Genomic DNA, 21,320 nt, shown 5'->3' on the forward strand with positions numbered 1-21,320 from the left:
TAACATGCACAGCAGAGCCCAGCCTGGACACCAACTGCGAAATCCTATGGGTCAAAGTCAAATTACGCGGGAGACGAGATCTACTGGTAGGAGGCTACTACCGACCAGATGTTGGGGACGAACGCAGCCTCAGGGAGATGGAGACATCAGTCAAACTAGCCGCAAACTCCAACGCCATCATCGTCCTAGGCGGCGACTTCAACTTCCCGGGATGGGACTGGAAGTCCAAGAGTTTAAAGAAAAGTTGTGCCTTCCCTCGCTTACACAACGACTTCAAAGACATTATAGCTGACGTCGGAATGGACCAGATTGTTGAGGTGCCCACAAGGGGCGAGAATACCCTTGACCTAGTATTGACTAATCATCCCAGCCTCTTCCCACGCATCGAAATTGTCCCTGGGATCTCAGATCATGACATTGTATATGCCGAACTGCAGATAAACCCCTCACGGGTCCGACAGAAAGCGCGCCAAGTTCGCTGCTACGGCAAGGCTGACTGGGACAGCCTTCGCACTGCCACCCAAAAACTCACCACCTCCATCCTCGACGCCCACTCGGGACACCTGGACGACCCTGAAGCCATCTGGTCAGACCTCAAAACAGGGCTGAATGAACAGATCGACCAGTTCATCCCCCTGAAGACACTGGGCCCCAAGAAAACCCCCCCCTGGATCAGCCACGAGACCCTAAAACAGATCAAGATACGTGATCGGATCCACAAACTAATGAAAAAGACAGGAAGAGCTGATCTCAAACCAGTATTCAAGACCCTAAAGAGCCAGATACAGCGCCAGCTGAGGAAAGAATACTGGCGCTACGTAGAAGGACTCATCACCGAGGACTGTGATGACAAACCACATCCCAACAAGAAATTCTGGACATTCATCAAGTCCAAGCAAAACGAATACTCTGGCATCTCTGCGCTCAAGGAGTCTGGGAAACTGATCACAGATGACAAAGAGAAAGCAGAGCTGCTAAACCGCCAGTTCGAATCTGCCTTCAGCACCAAAGAAGAACTCAACGTAGAAGACTTTGAGCTCCGCTGCACCATGCCCCCTCTCAGCCCACAACAACCACCCCTCGAAGACATCACCATCACGGCCCCAGGCGTTGAAAAACTCCTACGTAACCTGAACCCCAACAAAGCTAGTGGGCCAGACCAACTCAGCCCCCGCGTCCTGAAAGAGGTAGCGACGGAGCTTGCACCGGCGCTAACACTATTGTTCCAGGCCTCTCTCAAATCGGGAGTGGTACCAGCAGACTGGAAGCTAGCCCATGTAACGCCAGTGTTCAAGAAAGGGGAGCGTTACAGGCCGGAGAACTATCGACCAATCTCCCTCACATCTATCCCCTGCAAGCTCCTAGAGCACATCATTGTGAGCGCCATCCTCACCTACTGCGAACAACACCAAATACTCTGTCCTGAACAACACGGCTTCCGACGGGGAAGATCATGCGAGACCCAGCTGCTAGGGCTTGTCGACGAGGCCTCGTTCGCGCTTGAGCAAGGGCACCAGGTGGACCTTCTAGTGCTGGATTTCTCCCGCGCGTTTGACAAGGTCAGCCACAGTCTACTCGTGCACAAACTCCGTCAGTACGGCATAGGTGGGAAAGTTAACGCCTGGGTCGAGGATTTCCTCACCAACAGGAAGCAGTCCGTCGTCGTCAACGGGGCCATCTCAGAGCTAGCTCCAGTGGAAAGTGGCGTTCCTCAATTAGGGTCCGTGCTCGGACCGACGCTATTTCTGCTGTACATAAACGATCTCCCGTCAGACCTGACCTCGACCGCGCGACTTTTCGCCGACGACACAGCGTGCCACGCTGACGTCAAGACAGCAGCGGACCAAGAAAACCTCCAAACAGACCTCGACAGACTGGCGTCCTGGGAACAGAAGTGGAAGATGGCATTCCATCCTGCCAAATGCAACACCGTACACATGACCCGACGCCGTACCACCCTACCATACGAGTACCAGCTCCACGGCCAGAAACTCCAGGAGGAGACCCAGGCCAAGTACCTCGGCGTCACCCTGACCAAAGACCTGAAGTGGAACACCCACATCGCCAACATCACCACCAAGGGCAGGCGAACAGAGCACTTGGCTTTGCTAGACGCAACATCAAGCTCAGCAACAAGAAGGTCAAGGCGGCTGCATACAAGGCACTAGTACGACCCATCCTAGAGTATGCCAGCCCAGTATGGGACCCAGACACCGCTGAAGACAGTGCCTCTCTCGAAAAGGTCCAAAGAAGAGCAGCCAGATGGGTGTCGCATTGCTTCCGCCAGACCTCCAGCGTCAACAACATGCTCGAAGACCTTGAGTGGCCTACGCTTGAGAGCAGACGGAGGCGAGCGAGACTAACAACTTTCTACAAAGTCCACCACGACCTTGTCGCAGTGAAGAGTAACCACGCACCAAAGCCAAGACCACCCAAGTGCACGACCAGGCAGACCCACGCTCTGTCCTACGAAATCCCCCACTCCAGGACAGCCTACAGGCAGAAAACATTCTTCCCGCGCACCATTCCAGAGTGGAACCGCCTGCCTGTAGAAACTGCCACAGCGCCATCCCTGGCATCCTTTCAGGCCAGGCTGGCAACTCTCCACTGACCCATCATCCCTCCCCCCCCCTACCCCAACCTCCCCCCCCCCCCTGAACTTCACCCCTGACCAAGCAATAGACCGGAACCACCACCACCCAAGCGTAGCAGATTCATCACCATGCTGATGTTGGCTACCTATCACTAAGAAGAAGAAGAAGACAGAGAAAGCGTGTGTGCCAGTGTGTGTACGCCGGTATATGTAGAGTTTGTCTGTGTGTGTGCATGTTAAGTTGTGTGTGCATGCCGCATGCGTGCGTGCGGTGCATGCCAGTAAGTCAGTGTGCGTGTGTGTGTGTATGTCACAGTGTCAGAGTGTGTGTGTGTGTCACGGTGTGTGTGTGTGTGTGTGTGTGTGTGTTTGTGTGTGAGTGTGTGTGTGTGTGAAAGTGTCAGTGTGTGTGTGTGTGTGTGTGCATCAGTGTGTGCCGCAGTGTGTGTGTGTGTGTGTGTGTGTTTTGTGTGTGTGTGTGTGTTTGTTTGTGTGTGAGTGTGTGTTTTGTGTGTGTGTGTGTGTGTGTGTTTTGTGTGTGTGTGTGTGTGTGTGTGTGTGTGTGTGTGTGTGTGTGTGTTTGTGTGTGAGTGTGTGTTTTGCATCTTTAAGTGCACACTAATTTAGAATGTACACACAGCAAGTAAATTGTGTGCATGCGCACGCGAATACATGTGCGATTGTAACCTTGTGATAAATCTGTGTTTGTTTGTGGAGGGTGTGCATGGAAGAAACAAAGAAAGAAAGACAGTAAAGAAACAAAGAAAGAAAGAAACAGACTTTTAAAATTTTAAAAATCAAGAGAAAAGTACACGTTTCCCACACAAACCAGTTCAAGCATTTCTGTTTATTTATGATCAGGTACACAACAAATAAATCAGAAATTATCAAAAAAAGAGCATACAATTCTTAGAAAAAAAGGGGTTCGCGTGTAAACTACTGATCTATCCAGGCTTTGATGTGTCGGTCAGTGTTAAGGTGGTACCTGCTATGTGAGGTCCCTTCGATGAGAGAACACCTCCCAATAAAGGACACGTTCTGTAGTTCTTTTGTTGTTATGTATATTGACCTCACTGTCAAGAGAGACCACCTGCAATGAAGGGACACAGTGTGTGAGTATCCTTCTGCTAGCTAGGGTGCACAGATTTTAATGTTTTTTAAAGACAGACGACACCGATCGCACAAACCAAGACGCCTCTTCCTGATCCTCTGACGTCAAAAGCAAAACAAAGTATGAGATGACGTCATTATGCAAAAATGCGATTAATGGCGTCACGTACAAAATGTTGTCGCTTCTCCTGCGTGACAAAGAATTTCGAGAACGAAAATTGTGTCGGTGACCTCGGCATATCAGGGAACAAAAATACTCGTAAGGTCACCGCTAGGCTGTGCATGTATCGGTATCGTATATATTTAAGTAAGTGGAAGGATGCTCTTGGTACCTCACACATGTATAAAAGCCTGGACAGATCTGTGGAGGTGAATATGGTTTAAACATTTTTATTAAAAAAATTACGGATAACAATGCCGCATCTAATCAAATCAATAAATGGAGCCGGCACAACACGCAAAGCTTATACACGTGCTCTGAAAAGCAATATGATATTTGAATAGGCGGACGATACGGGGATCCGTAGAAGGGGAAAGGAGGGAGGAAAACACAACAAACGAAATACATCTATAAAAGCAAAAGGTGTATCTGATCCCTTACTCGAGAAAGAACATATCTTTAACAAACGTTTGTAAAGAGAAGTAGCAAAAATAAGTCATACAAAATCAAGCGATGTTGAGCAACACAAACTTAATACATGTAATACCCAAATATGATGAAGATGAAATTTGTGTATGCACTGGCGGTTTCAGTCAAACATTTCTGTTTATTCATGATTGGTTATATAACAAACAAATTCAAAGCCTATTAGAAAAGAGCTGGAACGTATACAAACATGTGATCATTTTATTATTTGTAAAAAAGCAGCTTGCGTCTAAAAAGAGAGGTATTGTATCAAAAAAGTCATATAAAAATATATCGCGACGGGGAAAGGGGGGAGATGGGATAGAGCCACGTGCACTTGTCAATTGTTTCTTGTTCACAAAAGCACTAATCAAAAATTTGCTCCAGGGGCTTGCAACCTAGTACAATATATGACCTTACTGGGAGAATGCAAGTTTCCAGTACAAAGGACATTTCTTACATACTGCTTGACTAAAATCTTTACAAAAATTGACTATATTTCATACAAGAAACACTTAACAAGGGTAAAAGGAGAAACAGAATCCGTTAGTCGCCTCTTACGACATGCTGGGGAGCATCGGGTAAATTCTTCCCCCAAACCCGCGGGGGGTTCTCTTCAGTTGTTTCTCACCTTTTCTATGTAACAGACAACTGAAGAGAATGCCTCATTGAGGAACAACGCTTCACGTATGCCAGAAAAGTTAGGCTTACCTCCTGCTCAGGTCAAAGTGAAGCCTCTCCTTAACTGAGCTAAGTCGACTTCGCGAAGGTGGCCGTACAAAGCTTTAGCACTGACTGAGTTTTCCGTAAAAGGACTTCGCGAAGGTGGCCGTACAAAGCTTTGGCACTAACTGAGTTTTCCGTAAAAGGACTTCGCGAAGGTGGCCGTACAAAGCTTTAGCACTGACAGAGTTTTCCGTAAAAAGACTTCGCGAAGGTGGCCGTACAAAGCTTTAGCACTGACTGAGTTTTCCGTAAAAAGACTTCGCGAAGGTGGCCGTACAAAGCTTTAGCACTGACTGAGTTTTCCGTAAAAAGACTTCGCGAAGGTGGCCGTACACAGCTTTAGCACTAACTGAGTTTTCCGTAAAAAGACTTCGCGAAGGTGGCCGTACACAGCTTTAGCACTGAATGAGTTTTCCGTAAAACGACTTCGCGAAGGTGGCCGTACACAGCTTTAGCACTGAATGAGTTTTCCGTAAAAAGACTTCGCGAAGTCTTCACGAAGTCGACTTCGGGCTCAATAAAGGAGGGGCTTCAACCCAACACAATGGTTATACTATGCATTTTCAACACTGAGATCGTCAGTCCTCCTCTTCCTCATGAACTTTTCCTCTCGTTGTAAAAAGAAAATCTATATATATATAGACCCAGTCTCAATAGCTGTGCACAGGGCCCCCGGACAACGAACAAAATGAAATGGTCGCTTCTTATTGACATTGAGCGTATAGTCTGAATGCAAATCTAAAATGTCGCTCTCCCCTGCTCGGGAAACGCTCCATTTCCAACTGCTGCCTTTAGGAGAGTCTACCATACGATGTTTTTGTTTTTGTTTTTTAAATACATTTTTGAGGAAAGAGTTTTTCCAACATTCTATTGGCCGATAGGGTGGAGGGCATGGCGGCACGGTAGGGGAAGAAGCATAATTTTGACCTGTTCTTAAAAGGCGGATTTGTACGAAGGAATTATATTCAAACTGGGAATGTTTATAAACAAAACAAAAGCGACCCCCAAAAAACACCTGTGGAAGATCAACTTTAACGGGCAGAAATTTGACTCCGGTATTGGTTTTTGCAACTAGTGTTCATCGAGAAATGATGACCGGTAATTTTTAATGAGTTGGGGCACTCTGACCAATCACAGAATCTGTTTGATTGAAATGCCAGCTTGACTGAATTACAATAAAAAATTCTAACTATAACCTTACTTTATCTAAATTATTGTTATCTTATTCAAGTCTTTTAGGATTTCTGTGGCTGAACTTTATTAGATGCCATAGTCAGAAGCAGGCTCATGCCTCATTTCAATGCTGTCAAAGAATGTCACACATGACAGCCACCAACATGGTGGCGAGCATGACACTCTCACTAACAGCAATCCTGGACCCAGCAGAAGATGGCTTCTCCGTAGTCATCACCTCTTTCGCAGGATGCGCGTAAAAGCTCCCGCAGGTGGGGAATCCGGGTGGGGGAGCCGGGTGGTCGGGGAAGGACTCGTTCAGAAGCATGAACATGCCGTCGGAACTGTGCAGAGACACGTGACAGTGCATGGCCCACACGCCGGGGTTGTCGGCCTTGATGCGTACAACCACGTAGCCGCCCGTGGGCACGTTGATGGTGTCTTTGTGCAAGGGGTATTCCAGTTCCAGCCCGGGCACCGAGTTGCCGGTCCAGTTGGCGTTGGCCCATCTGGCGTGGTTGCAAAAGGTTAGCTCCCTGTGGTGTTCAAATAAAGAGAAGTAATTACTTAAGTGCTCTAAATGCATACGACATGTGTAATGGAGTATACGTAAGCGATTGTTATACGGATCCAATCTCCTGACACCTGAGAGATTTACAAGCATTGACATGAAGAAGCAACTTTCATCTTCTGTGATTGACTTTCATCCCTGTGTTATGACAGGACAGGAAAAATAAATGTGTACAAAAAGACCAACAAATACTGTACTGACGTGTTAGTGAAGACGATACGATCGAATAACAAAGCACGACGTTTTGACCACTGGGGTCTTCCTCAGGCACAAAAATCAGAATAAGGAAGAAGACAGACGACAGAATAGAAAGAAGAACAAACTGTTTGCCCCTGAGAAAGACCCCAGTGGTCGAAACGTAGTGCTTTGTTATTCGTATCGTCTTCGGCGGGGTAAAAACGGTCACTACACGTAAAACTCCACTCGTGCTAAATACATGAGTCTGAACGTGGGAGTATAAGTCCATGAACATAAAGAAGAAGAAGAAGAAGAAGAAGTATCGTCTTCGTTAAACACCTGAGTACAGTATTTTTGTTAAATCTTTTTGTTTCTCGCTCTCACGCGCAGCCACCATTGTTCTAAATTTGTACAGTTTTAAGTTTAAAAAAACAAAGGGATGTAATCGTTCTAAATCCTGTAGATGGCATGACTGTGCAACAAGACTAAGTGAGCATGATAGCTATGTGGAACTAATATCCTAGCAATTGAGAGAATAGCAAGCACTGACATGAACATCTTTACTTTAATCAATTTGAGCTTTATCCTTTAGGTGCTACACAAGTACGATTCTGTCCTCTGTTTCGTCCTACAGGAAGAGCAGGGGGAGATCATTGGTACTGAGGAATATGTGCAAGAAGAAGAGACGTGTTGCACGCCCCGACCGATCTATAGGTTGATCAATTACAGCGTCCAATCATAAAAGGTTTGTTGCTCACGTTTCAGACAACTTGACTGCATCGGTTCCAGGGCTTTTGTGCACGAGAAAGTTACCAACCGGGTGGGAGCCAGCCGCAGGGTAGGACCGGTTGGAGTTCAGGTTTGTTTGTGATTCTAACCAATTCGACCACGCAACTGGCTCCTTCCTACCCGGTTGGTAACTGTCTTGTGCACCTCAGCCCAGATCAGTTTCTTGAAAAAGTGGTTATGGTGTCTTCCCAAACCAACTGACTTCGGGTCAATCATAAGACCCTGCTTGATCTCATAGATCTACTTACTGCAAATTCTAATCTCAGTCGACTACCAAATCGACGTCGTCATGAAATTTTGGCAAAACTCATTTTTGACTCACATGCGAAGCAAAAGTGAGTCTATGTACTCACCCGAGTCGTCCGTCCGTCCGTCCGTCCGTCCGTCCGTCCGTCCGTCCGTCCCGGCGTCCGTCCGGAAAACTTTAACGTTGGATATTTCTTGGACACTATTAAGTCTATCAACACCTGATGTGGCCTGATGGTGTATGGTTACAAGATTTCAAAAAACATGTGCGGCAACTTGACCTCACTTCAAGTTCAAGGTCACAGGGGCCGTAAATGTTGTCTTAAAAACGACCATTTTTCACATTTTCGCATTTTTTTCTGAAGTTATCAAGAATGGCAACCTTAGCTATGTATGCTATACAGGGCAATGTAAGCCCTATCTTTGGACACCAGTTTGGTTGACCTTGCTTCAAGGTCAAGGTCGCAAGGGTCCTTTAAAGTTGGATTGTATACATATTTTGAAGTGACCTTGACCCTGAACTATGGAAGATAACTGTTTCAAACTTAAAAATTATGTGGGGCACATGTTATGCTTTCATCATGAGACACATTTGGTCACATATGATCAAGGTCAAGGTCACTTTGACCCTTATGAAATGTGACCAAAATAAGGTAGTGAACCACTAAAAGTGACCATATCTCATGGTAGAAAGAGCCAATAAGCACCATTGTACTTCCTATGTCTTGAATTAAAAGCTTTGTGTTGCATGACCTTGGATGACCTTGACCTTGGGTCAAGGTCACATGTATTTTGGTAGGAAAAATGTGTAAAGCAGTTCTTAGTGTATGATGTCATTGCTAGGTTTAGTTATTTGACCTTGACCCTGAAGCATGTGAGTCGTATGGGCTTTGCCCTTCTTGTAGACAGCTATTTATAAGCAGAAGGCCAAAACTGATTTTTTTTAAATTATGAAATAGTACTTATATTTGTACCTGGTATGGTTAGAATGATAAAAGATTGTCAAATCATTTATTCTCCATCGTATTTTAAAGAGCATTTCTCATGGAGAATGATTTACTTAGACTAAAGCACAAAAACTCAAAATCGCCATGAATCGAGTTACGCCAAAACTCCAAGACGACGACGAAAATAAACAGACTGCAAAATGTAACATGACTCACGTGTTATTATTCCCCCTGCAGTCGATGTCAGGGTTCTGACTCACAAAGCGACCAGTGACGTTGTTGTAGTCAGGGTAACCGACCTTGAGCACCCAGTAGCTGTGGCCATGCATATGCATGGGGTGGTCCCAGCCCTTGCCCCGCCCCAGGTTGCTGATAACAAGCTGGACCACCTCGTCTTTCTGTAGATCTAGCACGTTGGTGCAAAAACATAACTCGTCCTCCACACATCTGGAATTTTGAGAAAAAATGGTTTGGTAACAGGATATGAAAAAAGGCACACACAAAAATGTACACATGTTCCTGGCGATGAATTGGACAACCTCGTCTTTCTTTAGACTGATCTAGCACGTTGGTAAAGGGACACAACTCGTCCTCCACACATCTGGAATTTTGAAGAAAACAAGTTTGCTTGGTAAGCTTAACAGGATATGTGGTCGTTGAAAAAAAAAGCAAAATCTTGATGTACACGAGGCTGTTACGTCCCATTCCTTGCCCCGCCCCACGTTGCTCACGATGAATTTGACCACCTCGCCTTTCTGGAGATCTAGTACGTTGGTACAGTGACGCAACACGACTTTTGCTCATATGAAATGTCCAAAAGTATGTTTTCTTCAATGTGATTCTGTAGTAGTTGAATACAAACAGATATGCACATGGTGGGATGAACAATCACCAAGGTAATCATGTTAGGCAGAAAGACGTTGAAGTGAATCGGGCCATCCTGTGTTTACAACGCATATTCCAACACAGAACACACTTTCTGTCAGCTTAACTAGTTTTGAATACAGTGTGATATAGTACATAGCTCTCCTAGCAGTTCTTTCTTTACTTTCTTTATTTGGTGTTTAACGTCGTTTTCAACCGTTCAAGGTTATATCGCGACGGAGGGAAGGGGGGAGATGGGATAGAGCCACTTGTCAATTGTTTCTTGTTCACAAAAGCACTCACTAATCAAAAATTTGCTCCAGGGGCTTGCAACGTAGTACAATATTGTACTACTGTACTGGGAGAATGCAAGTTTCCAGTACAAAGGACTTAACATTTCTTACATACTGCTTGACTAACATCTTTACAAACATTGACTATATTCTATACAAGAAACACTTAACAAGGGTAAAAGGAGAAACAAAATCCGTTAGTCGCCTCTTACGACATGCTGGGGAGCATCGGGTAAATTCTTTCTCGTCCCAACCAATATGGGACTCCCCCTAACCCGCGGGGGGCCTTCTAGCAGTGTTTACCATGTGCGGTACTATTGTTAGTAGAATTATGCACTATCTATATCACACTGTTGTGTTCAAAACTAGTTACAGAAAGTGTGATAAGAAGTGGTGCAATCCACAACAAAGAGGAGAAGACCAAAGAACCCCAGAGAAGAATCGACGAGATGGAAATGAGAGAGCGGGGACGAAACTTGGGCTAGCCGCGAAGTCAAAAATTCCATTAAATAATAACCGCTACGAGTTGATAGTAATTAATTCTGTTTTACCTGTAGCCGTCCCCGGGGCATCTGGTATGGACCTCCCGTGGTTGGGTCTGTGCGGACACGTGGGGGAATTGAAACTTGATGCCGTTGACAGAGGAAGGGGTGACAGTGGTGCCGGGGAAAGCGAAGTTCAGGAAATACTCTTTCACGTTGTGTGCGTCCAGGCCAATCTCAGACTGAAAACACGTGCAAATAAATAGACACAAACACACATTGACACAATCGAATCTTGCATTTGTCTATAGTCATTCGGTTGAGACTCGTAAAGTTCGATATTTGTTGATCCTCTATCTCTGTCTTTGTCTCTGTCTGGCTGTCTGTCTGTCTGTCACGTCTGTCTGTCTGTCTGTCTATCTGTCTGTGTGTGTGTGTGTGTGTGTGTCACTGTGTGTGAGTGTGTGTGTGTGTGTGTGTGTGTGTGTGTGTATGTTCGTGTACGTGTGTATGTGTGTGAGTGTGTGTGTTTGTGTGTGTGTGTGACTCAGGCACCTTCTTTTATATTTCCTTCTTTTTTCAAAAACTTTTATTGTTGTTATAATAATAATAATAATAAATGAGCATTTATATAGCGCAACATCATAACTTTACAATGATGCTCTTTGCGCTATAACCGATCTTTCTTATCGTTGTTAGCGTTGTTGTCATTATTCGTTTTGTAATATTTGTTGGGTCTTTTTGTTTGTTTGCTTGTTTGTTTGTTTGTTTGTTATTCAATTTCTGCCTTTCTAGGTCTCACCGGAATTCCTTCGGCAGATCTGAGTCGATTTGCATTGATGCAAAGTTTGTGGTGGTCTGCCGTCCAGTACAGGAAAGGGCAGTTCACCACCTTGCAGGGGAGGGAACTCGTGCATTCTGTTTTATTTGTAGTTGGGTCCGTGTTCTCCGGGGCTCCTTCGTAGTGGAGAACTGCCCATCCCACGTGATCGTGCTCCACCTGCACAGACACAGATAAACAGACAAGGACACAGACATGCACAGACAGACACAGGCAGACACACGTTGAAATGATATGTATAGGCCTATATATATATATATATATATACCCAAAAAATTAAAGCAAACAAACAGGTCACACACAGACACACACACGTGAGCGCGCACGCACACACGCACGCCCACCTGCACCCCCCCCCCACACACACACACACACAATCCACCAACACCCGTCAAACAACATGCTCGCAAAAACTGCAATCCCAAATAGTCATCAGCCCTCGTAGAATTGTTCAACTGATACCGTCCACTTCATAATGCCGAATCCCCATTCAATGCCCCTTCTTGACTAATATCGCCTTCATGGACAAAGCCAACTAATAACCGATCTCAGGAAACCATTAACACAACCAAAACCAAAACTTACAAACAGTTCACAGCCATCCATTAAACTGAATCACACCACCATTGTTCCCTAGGAAAAATCTTCCCTCCAACGTCTTCGCCCTTATCCTGTGAAACGCTACTTTGGACTTCTTACAGTGCCCCACTAAAGAAAGACAGTCTCTTGGGATTCCCAGTGTGAGTTCAAAATAGATTTCTACAAGCTTCAAATCTTTCCTCTTCTCCCTTATCCAGTAATGTCCTACTTTGCACTCCCGTGTCCCACTAAAGAGAGAACTTAGTGTCTCGGGATTCCCAATGCGAGTTCAAACTAGATCATCTCTATATAAGCGTACACATCTTACCTCCAGAGTCTTTGCCCTTATCCAGTAATTCGCAACAGCTTCTGTGGCGTTTAGCTCAAAGTCGTAACGTTCTCCCGGAACCAGGATGACCGAGTCTACCACCTGGGGGTCCCGGAGTTCCAGACCATCTGTAGAAACCACTCTCAGTTTGTGTCCGTCTACGGACACCTCCAACGGGAATACTGCACCAGAAGCGATGAACCGGAATCGGTACAATTCACCTTGTCTGAAAAATGATAGCAAGAAGAATGTTTTTATTGAATTGATTTTCGCGTCGATTTCGTACGGACGCCCCACCCAAAGGGTCCAGGGACCCCCACGTTAAACGTTCAGAGGGTCCAGGGACCCCCACGTTAAACGTTCAGAGGGTCCACGGACCCCCTTAGCTGAGTTGAGGGTGCCAAAGACCCGGTGTCACGTTGTTCATATTACAAATTGTGATCAATACGAGTAGTGTCATATTAAGGTGTTTTGTGTGTGTATTAAGCCTATATATGAGGGCATTCATGAACTACCTTGCAAACACACAAACACAAACACACACACACGCGCGCGCAAGTTTTATTTTTTCTTAAAAAATGTAAGATTGCTACACGATGCAAATTTCAAATTTGTGTGTGTGTGTGTGTGTGTGTGTGTGTGTGTGTGTGTGTGTGTGTGTGTGTGTGTGTCCTTGTGTCAGTGTGTGCGTGAGTGTGCGTGCGTGCGTGTGCGCGCGCACGAGAAAGCGAGCGTGCGATATTTGTGCCCATGGTTGTGATCTACTTTTATGCCTTTCTGTTTGTTTGTCTGTTTTGTTCTGCTTGTCTGTCTGTCCCTGCCAATTCATCTTTCTTTCAGCTGTCACGACAGTAATGGCATAAACGCCCACTTTCACGCACCATTTATCACAGAAAAGCAAAGAAAAAGAACCGAACCATCGTACTGGTAACAAAAATGTTGCATGACAAGTATAACGGTTAATAGCGACCAAACATAATAAGATGTTTGATGGGTTGTTGACAGACCAGCTTTTTTGTCGGTCCGAGGGGGAGCATTATCGTCTTTTGTTTCATATTTATTGACCAAGGCCGCTGTCAACAAACCACCAAACATCGTTTTTGTCAACATTTTGGTAGTGACAAAATAAGTGCACAATCAACCCAGGGAGCCATGCTTTGAAATACGGGTTCCGTGCTGATAACCACACGAGTCCCGGTTTGATAACCACTGGCAATCAACGATAGCCGTGGAGCGAGGATTATCAGAATGAGCTGGCGTGTGAAAGCAACTTTCTGTGTTTTTGAGTTCATTAAATGTTGGGATGAATATGTCAGGTTTTAGGATGCATAGTTCTGTAGGTTCATCTCGGTATTCCACCCCCTCGGCTTTCTGTTGTAAATATTAAGCTGAGTGATCGAATGTGGAAGCTACGTTTGGTCAAAGGTCACAAAGCAACTATGGTAACCGGGGATTTATTGCCTGGGGAACATGAGATTTATTTCCCAGGTGCTTGTGAATGAAAACTCGTGAAAATGATGCCATTGTCACCCCGCTGGACATGGAGCATTAATGCGAATGGCCACCTACCTGCCTACAAATTCTCCGAGCGAGAGCTTTTATAGACAAAGGAATCTACGGTTGACTGGAGAACACCAACTCAGTGTTGGAACGTGTGTGTGTGTGTGTGTGTGAGTGTGTGTGTGTTGGCGGCAAGATGGGAGGGGGCGAATCGCCTCTCTTGCAAAACTCAAGATAATTGGCGGCGAGATGAGAAGCGGCGAGTTCGGAAGCGGCGCGATGGGAAGCGGCGAGTTAGGCCGGGGCGAATGGGGACGTCACCGAATGACGGTGTCTTTCTCTACACTTCTCTCAACGCTCCCCTAGTTTTTCTGTTCCTACTATATACTCAAAACTCTCTGATCTAGGCTTATTGTATTATCCCTTTCTCTCCCTCCTTCCTTGGTGAACTTTTACCCCCAACTGTAGCCATAGTTTGGCAACAAAAAAAGCTTCCAAAAATATCTCGGCAAAATCATTCCTTCCAAGTCAGTATATTGTTCGTGGGATAAACAAACAAAGCACATATAACCGAGTGCCCGAAGCACAAGAATCACGGTTGGAGGCAAAGCCAGTCAGACAGGATTAAGATTTTACAGCGGCTAAATTAATAGCCCTATAAAACCTGCTAAGGGTACGCAAAGGTGGTAGACAAAAAAAGGCGAAGAGTAGGCCTACACGAGTCTGCACAAATCTGATCACATCACCTTTTAACCTTTTTACCAAGACAAATGTCATTATGGAAACATTTTTGCGCCTGCTGTTTCACCTGGAAGAGTTTTTAGAACTAACACGTCACGCTACACTTTCTAAAGTGAGGTTTCTTTGATTTGACGTCAAAGATTGCACGAGGCTTTGGAAGAGATCAAGGATCAACAAGTCGCGTAAGGCGAAAATACAATATTTAGTCAAGTAGCTATCGAACTCACAGAATGAAACTGAACGCAACGCAACGCAGCAAGACCGTATACTCGTAGCATCGTCACTCCACCGCCCGTGGCAAAGGCAGTGCCCGTGGAATTGACAAGAAGAGCGGGATATTCGTTGCGCTGAGAAGGATAGCACGCTTTTCTGTACCTCTCTTCGTTTTAACTTTCTGAGCGTGTTTTTAATCCAAACATATCATATCTATATAATTTTGGAATCAGGAACCGACAAGGAATAAGATGAAAGTGTTTTTAAATTGATTTCGAAAAAAAAAATTTGATAATAATTTTTATATATTTAATTTTCAGAGCTTGTTTTTAATCCGAATATAACATATTTATATGTTTTTGGAATCAGCAAATGATGGAGAATAAGATAAACGTAAATTTGGATCGTTTTATAAATTTTTATTTTTTTTTACAATTTTCAGATTTTTAATGACCTAAGTCATTAATTAATTTTTAAGCCACCAAGCTGAAATGCAATACCGAACCCCGGGCTTCGTCGAAGATTACTTGACCAAAATTTCAACCAATTTGGTTGAAAAATGAGAGCGTGACAGTGCCGCCTCAACTTTCACGAAAAGCCGGATATGACGTCATCAAAGACATTTATCAAAAAAATGAAAAAAACGTTCGGGGATTTCATACCCAGGAACTCTCATGTCAAATTTCATAAAGATCGGTCCAGTAGTTTAGTCTGAATCGCTCTACACACACACACACACACACAGACAGACGCACATACACCACGACCCTCGTTTCGATTCCCCCTCGATGTTAAAATATTTAGTCAAAACTTGACTAAATATAAAAAGAAGCATCTTCAATTTGTACTGCGAGACGTTTTGAGTAAAATACAAGTACACAGTTTGTAGGATAAACAGAATACCACATGGTTTGCTGTATCGTACCAGATTTACATTGTTGCTTTTTCAAATATTGAAAATATTGAAAAGCTCGCTTCTGCTCGCAGTTCAATATTTAAAAAAGCAACTCGTGTAAATCTGGCACAACACAGCAAGCCATGTAGTAGCCTATGTCCGTCCGTCCGTCCGTCCGTCCCAAACATTTTTATCCATTCACTTTAGGCACAAAGAAATAGTCTGTTTACGGAAACATAGGCAAAAAAATAGGGTCTGTAGGTCGGGATTTTTTTCCCCAAAAAACCCTATTTTTAAGTTATTTTGCCAAAAAACAGACTCCCCCCCCCCCCCCCCCCCCCCCAATGCCAAAAAAAAGTCTAGGGTCGCGCGAAAAAATAGGGTCGGTCGGGATACCGTAAACAGACTTTTTTGTTTGTGGCCTTACAAACGGTCGGAGCTCAAAACAGTAACAGTAACAGTAAACCACAACAACACACTAAACAAACACACAAAACAGTAACAGTAAAGCACAACAACACACTAAACAAACACACAAAAGAAAGAAAAGTAAGAAGAAGAAAAAAAAGAAAAATCCCACAAGCAAAAAAAGCACCCAGTCACCTGACAGGAAACGTTTCTAACGGAGCGCCGGTGATGTTTCTGGTGTCAGGGTCAAGGTAGCGCCCTCTGCCGTTGAAGAGAACAGACTGAATGCGGAACATACTGTACCGGCCTCCGGACAAATTGCTGGTCGACTTCAGTTTCTTTCCTTTCGTGAACATGCCATACTGTGTGCAAGAAAATAAACAAGTCGCGGCGTAAGGCGAAAATACAACATTTAGTCAAGCTGTCGAACTCACAGAATGAAACTGAACGCAATGCAATTTTTCAGCAAGACCGTATACTCGTAGCATCGTCAGTCCACCGCTCGTGGCAAAGGCAGTGAAATTGACAAGAAGAGCGGGGTAGTAGTTGCGCTGAGAAGGATAGCACGCTTTTCTGTACCTCTCTTCGTTTTAACTTTCTGAGCGTGTTTTTAATCCAAACATATCATTTCTATATGTTTTTGGAATCAGGAACCGACAAGGAATAAGATGAAAGTGTTTTTAAATTGATTTCGAAAATTTAATTTTGATCATAATTTTTATATTTTTAATTTTCAGAGCTTGTTTTTAATCCAAATATAACATATTTATATGTTTTTGGAATCAGAGAATGATGAAGAATAAGATGAACGTAAATTTGGATCGTTTTATAAAAAAATTAATTTTTTTCACAATTTGTAGATTTTTAATGACCAAAGTCATTAATTAATTTTTAAGCCACCAAGCTGAAATGCAATACCGAAGTCCGGCCTTTGTCGAAGATTGCTTGGCCAAAATTTCGATCAATTTGATTGAAAAATGAGGGTGTGACAGTGCCACCTCAACTTTTACAAAAAGCCGGATATGACGTCATCAAAGGTATTTATCAAAAAAAAGAAAAAAAATGTCCGGGGATATCCTTCCCAGGAACTCTCATGTAAAATGTCATAAAGATCGGTTCAGTAGTTTGGTCTGAATCGCTCTACACACACACACACGCACAGACACACACACACACACACATACACCACGACCCTCGTCTCGATTCCCCCTCTATGTTAAAACATTTAGTCAAAACTTGACTAAATGTAAAAAGAAAGAAACAAGAAAATGTATGAAACAAACGAACCAATCGACCAAACCAACAAACAAACGAAACAACAAACAATTAATCAAAAACAAACAAGGTAAAAGTAACCAAGCAGTACATAAACAGATATCCCTTAACTTTGTATATCTGTGGAACGACCTTGCAGGCTCGCACAAAGTTGTCTCATGGAATAAAATCGGATTTGAACGCACATCAATAACGATGGACTGGGACCACCGACCCCCACCCCATCCCTCCCTCCTCCCCCAATGTTACTCGTTCACCGTGAAGACAAATAGATGAAGCTGCTTATGAATATTACCCAATATTGACGGACTGTGTGATGATATCTTCTGCTATTGGTCTGTTCAGACAGTGATATGAAAATCGAGACCGGAGGTCGAGATTTTGATATTACTGTCGAAGCAGACCAATAGCAGAAGATATCATCACACAGTCAGTCAATGTTAGATATATTGCTAATCCTCTGGACATTTTGTATTTACTGTAAAGAAATTACAAAAGTATTTGTCTCAGTTTTGGCTGTTCCATATCCCTCCCTCTGATTATTATTTCTTTTTGTTCACGCTTTTCTTGTACTTTTCAGTATTTCAAAATGTCTTTTCTTTCAAAAAATCTTTAGTCACTTGCTCAACTAAATTCTGGGATAATTAAATTTTCATATATATATTTGTTTGTTTTTAAATGTAGGTGTTTTTGTTTTTGAAGTGGGGAAGCAATAAAGAGGTCGTCGATATCAAAACTGATATCGACGGAAATGTCGTCGATATCACTTTTGCACTGAGCTCAGTTTTGCCCAATTGACCAATGGAAATCCACGTAACATATGAAATAGCAATATAAATGAATATTGCTATTTCATATGTTACGTGGATTTCCATTGGTCAATTGGGCAAAATTGAGCTCAGTGCAAAAGTGATATCAACGACATTTCCGTCCATATCAGTTTTGATATCGACGACCTCTTTATTGCTTCCCCACTTCAAAAACAAAAACACCTACATTTAAAAACAAAAAAATATATATGAAAATTTAATTATCCCAGAATTTAGTTGAGCAAGTGACTAAAGACTTTTTGAAAGAAAAAACATTTTGAAATACTGAAAAGTACAAGAAAAGCGTGAACAAAAAGAAATAATAATCAGAGGGAGGGATATGGAACAGCCAAAACTGAGACAAATACTTTTGTAATTTCTTTAAAGTAAATACAAAATGTCCAGAGAATTAGCAATATATCTAACATTGATTGACTGTGTGATGATATCTTCTGCTATTGGCCTGTTTCGACAGTGATATCAAAATCGAGACCGGAGTCTCAACAGACCATTGCAGAAGATATCATCACACAGTCCGTCAATATTGGGTAATATTATAAGATGTTTGGTGGCTTGTTGACAGACCAGCTTTTTTGTTGGTCCAAGGGGACCATATCGTCTTTTGTTTCATCTTTATCGACCAAGTTTTCATTCACAAACACCTGGGAAATAAATCTCATGTTACCCATGCAATAAATCGAGGTGGTGAATGGGTTTGAGCTTTCAGGTGAAACGTGGATTGTCAAAGTAAAAGCCAATCAGGCTGATTGTTTGATGTGTGGAACCATCGCGGCTTTGGATTTGTGTTTCCGAGGACAACGATTGTACATTCACTCTCAAAGACCCAATCAATGTTGATAATTACCGCGGCGACTCATGGTCAATTTGCAACTTATCTCTGTAATCGCAAAATCCACAACGAAAAGTCATAAACACTTAAAAAGAAAAGAAATATGCTCAACACTTACTGAACTCACAGGTATGATCGCAGCTCTGTACATTTTCAGACTGGAAGAAAAGCGTCAACAAGCTACGTTTGACGTCACATACAAGGTTGACGTGTTATCTCGAGCTACTGTGACGATGCTTTGTGGCCCGGAGTTGGATTCTAACAATTCGTCTCCCTGTGGGTTATTGTGCATTTTGTTGCACAACCAAAATGATGACAAAAACGATGTTTGGTGGCTTGTCGTCAGACCAGCATTTTGTTGTTGGTCCTCGGGGAGCATATCGCCTTTTGTCTCATATTTATCAACCGCGGCCTTCGGCCTTGGTCGATAAAGATGAAACAAAAGACGATATGGTCCCCTTGGACCAACAAAAAAGCTGGTCTGTCAACAAGCCACCAAACATCTTATAATATTGAACCGTATATATGATAACACTATTTTTTTGTTGTTGTTGTGGTGGTGGTGGTTGTTGTTGTTGTTGTCTTATGCTACTAGACCCACCTTCATCTTCAAGAAGTCCATGATGGAGTCCCAGTCGTGGTTGTAGTCCTGCACGAGCACGGGGAACTGGCGATAATACTTCTCGCTGGCGCCGGAGCGGGGGTGCACGATGAAGGCGCCGTTGACCCCCATGTTGGCTTGGTCACCCGTGTGACCGTGATACCAGAACGTCCCCGCTGGTTCCGCCTTGAACTGAAACATTGTTGTTGTTGTTTTGATTGGTTTCTATATTATGAATTTACAATATTATCCATCCCTTTACTATTTTGTCGCTAAGAGCACTTATAGATGTTTCAGAACGTTCCTGTTGGTTCTGCCCGTGAACTGAAACACGTGTTTCCCCTCCATTTTCTTTCAAACCCTGTTCGATCCGTGTTGCGTCTGCTTTTTGTTGTCTTTTGTGTTCTTTTCCTGATGAAGCTTCCAGAAGCGAAAATTCGTAATCGTCTTGTGTCGTCTTTGTATCGGTGAGTACAGTAATCCTTTGTTTTTTTTAACATTGTAGTTGTTGTTTTGATTGGCTTGAATATTATGAATTTACAATATTGTTCATCCCTTTACTATTTTTTCCCTGGGAGCACATATAAGTTTATCTTGTTGTGGTCCTTTATATATGGCAAATTGCATGGCTTTGTTAACATACATGTGCATAAACCAACTGAAACATTTGATTGATTGATTTGATAGTACCATTCTTTCGAACAGTGCCCTAAATTATAGAAGCCGTTGCAAGGTAGGGCTACACAACTTCGCAGGCGGAGAGAATTAGTGTGTTAAAACTGAGGCAAAATCATTGCGAAAAACGATGACTTTGACTTAGACATTGGATTTTTGATGTTCAATTCTGTATGGCTCCATCACTGGGAAAGTCGGGTCGCTTCCTCCCAGTAAAAAGCTAGCAGCAATAGAGTAGCGCTACCCAGGTATATGTGCGTATTCAGATGTAATCAGCCCCTTACACTTATGGCTGAATGGCCGAGGTCCTTTACGTGCAACTGTTGTGACTCGGGGGTAGGACATGGATACCGTCTCTGATCCTGCACTTAATGTTGACCAGTGCCCGTCCCGGCCCAAATTGGAACCCGTGTCACGCGAAAAATAAGTCCAGTGCTCTACCAATTGAGCTACCCCCCTGTAGACTTCATTTACATGCTCAAGGAACATAACTATATATATGGCGGACTGTCAACAGAGAGTTCGTTCGTCTCTGAATTGTACCTGAAGAACTTGCTGGTTGGTTGATTGAACTTTAGCATGTTAAAGGTACTGAACTTGTCAAATCCAGGTGCACGGAGCCCCTGGGGCTTTTAGTCATACCTCAGGCAGCTATCCGTTAGAAGAACTACCAAGTTTCATTGACTTGCAGCCAAAGAGTCAGAACTGCGATTTTTTTACGAATTAATTTCGTACTCGGACCCGGCTGGTCTTGGCCTATTTTTGGATCTAAATTTAGATCAGGTAGATCACCACATGCACACCATGCACAACTGAAAAGACACGTCACTAGCAAACTATGTCAGACGTCATCATGAGTTTGTGTCAAACAAAATGGAGGCCGGAATCACTCAGTTGAATCGAACTCCGACCAAACACCACGTAATAACTAGGTTAATTTATGCACTCGCGTGAACAAGAAACTGTCGAGCTTTACAGATGTCGTCGTTGGGTAGTTTTGGGTTTGTTT

At 43.5% G+C, this 21,320-nt stretch overlaps 1 protein-coding gene across 1 annotated transcript in view; it reads right to left on the bottom strand.

Moving 5' to 3' along the window:
- Nucleotides 1-3,425: 3,425 nt before the first annotated feature.
- The window catches only part of LOC138965053 (uncharacterized), a 36,819-nt gene continuing 18,924 nt past the window's right edge, over nt 3,426-21,320 (bottom strand). Inside the window, exons 4-10 of the mRNA XM_070337178.1 lie at nt 19,637-19,828; nt 16,297-16,463; nt 12,345-12,570; nt 11,399-11,596; nt 10,666-10,838; nt 9,174-9,404; nt 3,426-6,763 (exon numbers count right to left, since the gene is read on the bottom strand). Of these exons, the coding sequence (XP_070193279.1) occupies nt 6,361-6,763; nt 9,174-9,404; nt 10,666-10,838; nt 11,399-11,596; nt 12,345-12,570; nt 16,297-16,463; nt 19,637-19,828 (1,590 nt within the window). The 3' untranslated portion in view covers nt 3,426-6,360. The remainder of the gene's footprint in view (nt 6,764-9,173; nt 9,405-10,665; nt 10,839-11,398; nt 11,597-12,344; nt 12,571-16,296; nt 16,464-19,636; nt 19,829-21,320) is intronic.

Source organism: Littorina saxatilis, linkage group LG4, assembly GCF_037325665.1.
Source record: "Littorina saxatilis isolate snail1 linkage group LG4, US_GU_Lsax_2.0, whole genome shotgun sequence".
Taxonomy (NCBI): domain Eukaryota; kingdom Metazoa; phylum Mollusca; class Gastropoda; order Littorinimorpha; family Littorinidae; genus Littorina; species Littorina saxatilis.